Here is a 5,973-nt window from a genome sequence, read left to right as displayed (position 1 = left end):
GAGCACTCTACTTGGCGAAAGAAGAATGAAAGTGATGATCGCACTATGCGTGAAACTCCGAGTTACAACCAAGAAAGAGTTCCAGAACTACCAAAACTATTGCGCTCTGCCACTGCGGTATAGAGCACTCTAGCTCTTAGCAGATTGATACTCATCGAGTTATATATATATATATATATATATATATATATATATATATATATATATATATATATATATATATATATATATATATATATATATATATAACCAACGACTATCCAACATTTCCAGTGATGAACAACTATTCGACGCCACTACATCATCCTACCAAGATGCACTCAATGAAGCAGGATATAATCACACCCTCAAATTTGACCAATCAAGACACACTCAACGCAAACGGAATCGCAGCCGTAATGTAACTTGGTTCAACCCACCTTACAGTAAACACGTTTCAACAAACATCGGTAGAAAATTTCTCAACCTCATCGACAAGCATTTCCCCATATCCAGTGTACTGCATAAAATCTTCAACCGTAATAATACTAAAGTGAGCTATAGTTGCATGGACAACATGGGTAAATTAATCAGCGGTCATAATAAAGCCATACTTTCAAAACTGCACAAAACCAAAGGAGTGCCCTCTCGCAGGAAAATGCCTCATAAAAAGCGTTGTTTACAAAGCAACAGTCACCACTAACCAAGATCACAAATCATACATTGGTGTTAGTGACACAGAATTCAAAAGCAGGTTTAACAACCACAAGTCTTCATTTAAACTTGACCACAAGAAGAAAGACACTGCGCTCAGTAAATACATTTGGCACCTAAAAGACAGCAAAACTAATTACGACATACACTGGTCAGTTCTCAAGCAGGCTTCCTCATACTCTAACGTGACCAAACGATGTCAACTATGTCTCGGGGAAAAATATTTTATTATAACTGCCGACAAATCAACGAACTTGAACAGCAGAACTGAATTAATCAGTAAATGCCGGCACGCTAACAAGTTCTTACTTAATAATACGTAACCTTTGTTGTCAATTTTTTTGTGTACACACAGCCGTCAGTGAACACACATAACTTATGTACATAAAGCAGAATGCATAGCTAACGAATACTATTAAACCACACTATTACACCCGACGATCCTTCTGGTGAAACGGTCCGTAGTGTAATTCCACAATGTAATATCAGACTCGTCTTCTTTCATTTTTATGTGTTTTTATGTATATATGTATATATGTATATATATAGTATGACTGCATAACATTTCATTTTCAACGACCAATAGGCATTAATTAAATAGGCATTAATTATTGATATTAGCTATGCATTTGACCACACTTGCAATTGTGCTGTTAAATACAGTCTTTTAATTTATCTACCTTAACAAGCGAAAATTGACATGCATTCGATACATTAAAGATAACATGCTTTCATATGAGTTCAGTAGCTTTTGTTGGAATCATAAAGATTATGTCTCTGCTATACATGATATAAGCAATGGTATATAAGTCATTGATGGCTTAAAAAATTCAGGCTGACAGTAAAAGCTGTGTTGGAGACTGTGCGTGCGTTTGTCGCCAATTACTACGAAACCAGACAGGCTATAGAGTTTCAATAAGGCGGCGTGATCTTTTACATCTAACATAATGGGTTTTGTTACAAATTTACACAAACAAAACCCAGGTACTGATACCGCACACTCGCATATAAACCCAAATAATTTATTATTTAATTATTCCTCGTGTCATCTGAGCGTGTTGATGATTTGTGTTCACAGTGAAATAGAAATGTGTTTGTAATTTCTTTTATGTAATTTGTAACTAAAAATCGTACACGAGATGTAAAAATCATTGTGCCGCCTAATTAAAACATAATAGTCACTCTATCAGGTGTGGTAGTAATGAACAAATCCGTTGTTGTTATTCGAAATTAGGTAGTAAAAGTTGTTAATATTTACAACATTTTATGATATGTTGTTGTGTGGCGAACACTTGATAGCAATTGGTACTTAAGAAATCGTGCGTGAACAACAACAGTCACTGGAGATCAATATTACTGCGTGTAATTAGAATAGGTCATCTTTGAAATGGGCGTTATATATAGAAATTACACTTTAGGTTTGACATTCACTTGGACTTACATATATAATTAATGAGAAGTAACCTTTTGAAGGCCCTTCGGAAGTCCTTATTGAAGTACGTATAAATGAACGGATTAAGCATCGAATTTCCGTATCCCAACCATGTGACGAAACTAAACAAGTCCGTCGTAACTACACAGCTAGCACAATAAGGTACAATAACGTTGAAGAGGAAAAATGGCGCCCAACAAATAATGAATGCACCCATTACGACACCAAGAGTTCTTGCTGCTTTTCTTTCTTTTGCCAATGAAAACTTTTCAGTGGTGTTTGTACTCTTCTTTTTGAAAGCATTGCTTGCATGAATCGGTTGGTGTATAGCAGGTATTGCTAATAGATTGTCATTCCTTGGTAAACGGTGTATATCCGGGCGAAATGTTGTAACCGTGTGATCGTCTAATGTACCGGGTCTGTCAATGTCGTCACCCCAGGCATACACTCGCGAGTCTCCGTGCCTCGTCATCGAGTGTCGGCTATTGTCTTCAGTTTGACGGTGGGTAGATGTTTCATGATCTGTAGAAGAGTGCTGAAGATCGTTGACGTTGAACGTCAGTACGGTGCCTCCACCCAAGTCACGGATCTTCTGAAGCCTGCTTCTCGCTGCCTGAAATATCTTGTAATACGTAAACAGCATCACCAAGAGAGGTAGATAGAATGAGAAAATAGATGAAAGGATTCTAAAGTGTTCGTTTAATAACCCACAAAAATGCCCATCAGAAGAAGTTGTCTTCAATCCAAGCGGTCTCGTGATACTTATTAGTATACAGCATACCCAACACAGCGAGATGACAATCACAGCTCTAAGCGGCGTTCTCTTCAAAAAATACCTGATCGGAGACGTTATACTAAAGTAGCGATCGATGCTGATAAGGCAAAGGTTGAAAATTGAAGCCGTGCAGCATAAAACGTCAAAGAACATAAATATGTCACAAAATGTCTCTCCTAGCAGCCACTGTCCACTTTTTATCTCTGTAAACAAACCGACAGGCATGACTGTAACAGCCAAGATGAGATCGCAAAGTGCCAGACTAACGATGCAATAGTTGCTTGGGGTACGGAGACTCTTCTCTGTCACCACCGCCAGGATGACAAGCATCTGCCCGGTGATGGTCACAACGATGAAGAGTGTTAGGATCGTAGCCACGAAAACTATCTTAACGGTTATCTCATCGTCTCCTTCCACCCCACCAACGATCACAGTCGTAGTATTACCGTAGGATACCGTTGGGAAAGTTAAAGCCATATTTCCCGAAACGTACAATCAAGTTATCGGAGTTCGATTACTGCAACACAACCGTGTGTCAGCGTAGCTATATAGCCTCAGCTGTTAGTAATTTGATAACGATAGCGATTATGTGTAATGGAACATGATTCGGTGAATCCAACGGCCCATTTGATTATAAGGTCGCCAGTGAATATACTTGAACCGTTTTCAATTTACTGGTCTTTTCCTCTTCCAATTCGATCTATGTCTGTAATAGGAGATATGGTAAAGTTAGTAAATGAAGTTATATCTATCTAAAATGACTCATTTTTAAACCAAAGTACAGTCATAATCTACCCATTATTGAATATGGCAGATTAAATAGATAAGTGTAATTTCCACCCGGTAAATTCGTATCGAGTTATATCCGTGCTCACATTGCATGGTTCTTATGTACGGCAAATATCTAGAGGCTTTTGTGTGCTTTTAACCGATCGTACCAATCTCTGTTGCCAGGAATTTCCAAACATAAAAAAACGCGCCGAGTAATTTTCTTGCATTTGAGAAGATGCTTCAAGTTTTCATTTCCTCAGAAAGGTTCTATTCAACAGTTAAGGTTCTGCAATAGTGTTTACTTCGATCTTGTGCTCCTTTGCCCACTGCTAAACCCCTAACCTATAATTCATTCTACTTTCCCCACTTCATCGTTCTAATTTGGTATGTTGTAATATAATATTGAAAGTAGTTTTAATCACTGCGATAAGCAGGAAATACTGCTCAAAATACTGCTTAAATTAAAAATAAAAAACAGTCAAACGGTTCCAAATCTGAAGCCATACAGAAATCTACAAAACAAGTCGTTCATATGACCACACAGAAATAAACTCAAATGTTGACATCTCTGAATCAACCATTTAACGAATTCGAAGCATTTGACAAGGACTACGTACAAGGCATTTATGTTAGCCCATCTTTTAATTACATTATCTATTATCTCCATGGTGAACCGTTTAAAAATGAGATCCATTGACCTTTTACTGTGCATCAAACGCTTACTGTTGCTAGGTAACATGTCAGTGCTTGTCTCATCAATGAATGGCTATTAGACTTATGATATAATTCATTTAGGTACGAGAGTGATAAACAAATACTGCTGAAAGAAAAACGGCTGTATCTATAAGTGTGCCCTCGACAATACGTTTGCAACTGACGGCATTAAACCTTTTTTAAACACAACGTTGTCTGATTCGACAAAAATCTTTACTATCATTGCTACATTACGTCATTTGGCTAGACGTGTAGTCTTTGCAACATTAGTACATTTTCTTGCGTCATGCGTAATTACGTTATCTAAGCAGGCCGTTACTCTGTTAACGGTTTATTCTACTTAGGGAAATGTTTATAATGTTGAATATCCAATGAAATATACTCTGATTAACTGTAAATATTGTAGCTATATAATAAGCCAACTCAAGAACATGTAGTAATGTCGTTAGGCTTTAAATTCGTGTCAAGCTAGACAATAACAAGTAACAATCTTATTAGTAAGATTTTTGTTGAACGATGCGACGTTCTGTTCCAGGTTTACTGGCTTCACGATAGGCACTATGACAACGACAGAAATATTGACTTTATTGCGGACCTGACTACGTCACAAATTTTGATCATGATGACTAAAATAACATAAATCATGATGACTAAAATTATAGCATATTTACACAAAAATGTACAGAACGCCATGTAGGGAAGAATGTAATGAGTCAACATCTATTACAATGCTTCAACTAATCGATACGTATGCACAGATACTACGACGAGGAACGAAGCGGAAACTGTGTATGTAAGTAAAAGGCTTTACGTATAGGAAGTAAACATTAAACCCCGTAGATACACCCATAGGGGTATACTCAGTAACATTTTACTAAACACGAAATAAAACAAGAGATCAGTTGTAGAAAGGATACCTTTCTGCGACATGACTAAAACTATCTGTGATACACGTTTTTTGAATGTCTGTGTTTTAAAAATGGCCATGCATATGGAAGGCAAAGTGATATTCATTTTGGAGATATTTAATTCATAAATGAACTTTATACTTGGAAAAATGTTGGATGAGTACAGTGCAATGGAGGATGGTGTAGAACTCTAAGGGTACAGCATAAAGATAAGAAAATAGTTATACAGTTGATGAGATAGAAATAGTGTTGCTAAAATCTTACAGAGTACATTACAGGGTCGTCTTTAGAAGGTAGTAGAGAAGACCAACGTTAGCTATGTCAACTAATTCACCAACATTTCAAATATGACGGCCTAAAATGTTCTACTTATAATAACGAAAGTGTTTCGGCGCATTAACAGTGACCATGACATTGTCAATTCTCGGTATGTGTAAAAGCATTTGATCTCGCGCTAGAGGGTCAAAAGTGAACAAAACTGCAGCCTTATTCTGACGCGCCTAAAATAGTAATGCATAATAGTAATGCGTGTGTAGCGTTTGGAACGATCCAGTACGTTGAGTGTGGACTCGAATGATTTGTCCTTTTACGGAGGGCCTAGGCGGTAAAATTGTATTGAGGTACCACGAAATTGGAGAGAACCCAACATTCTTAATGTACTTTTATGAACATGGCCCGAA

General features: G+C 37.2%; 1 protein-coding gene across 1 annotated transcript; it reads right to left on the bottom strand.

The window, feature by feature from the left end:
• Window positions 1-2,120: 2,120 nt before the first annotated feature.
• Window positions 2,121-3,377, bottom strand: LOC144436863 (5-hydroxytryptamine receptor 1A-like). The gene has a single exon (XM_078125723.1). It carries the CDS (start codon window positions 3,375-3,377, stop codon window positions 2,121-2,123), a length of 1,257 nt encoding a protein of 418 aa, XP_077981849.1.
• Between the last annotated feature and the right edge of the window lie 2,596 nt (window positions 3,378-5,973).

The sequence above is a fragment of the Glandiceps talaboti genome, chromosome 6 (genome assembly GCF_964340395.1).
Source record: "Glandiceps talaboti chromosome 6, keGlaTala1.1, whole genome shotgun sequence".
NCBI lineage: Eukaryota > Metazoa > Hemichordata > Enteropneusta > Spengelidae > Glandiceps > Glandiceps talaboti.
This window is presented reverse-complemented; position numbering and strand designations above follow the sequence as displayed.

What these genes read in the sequence shown, in the direction of transcription:
- LOC144436863 (XM_078125723.1), bottom strand. Translation starts at nt 3,377, where the DNA reads ATGGCTTTAACTTTCCCAACGGTATCCTACGGTAATACTACGACTGTG.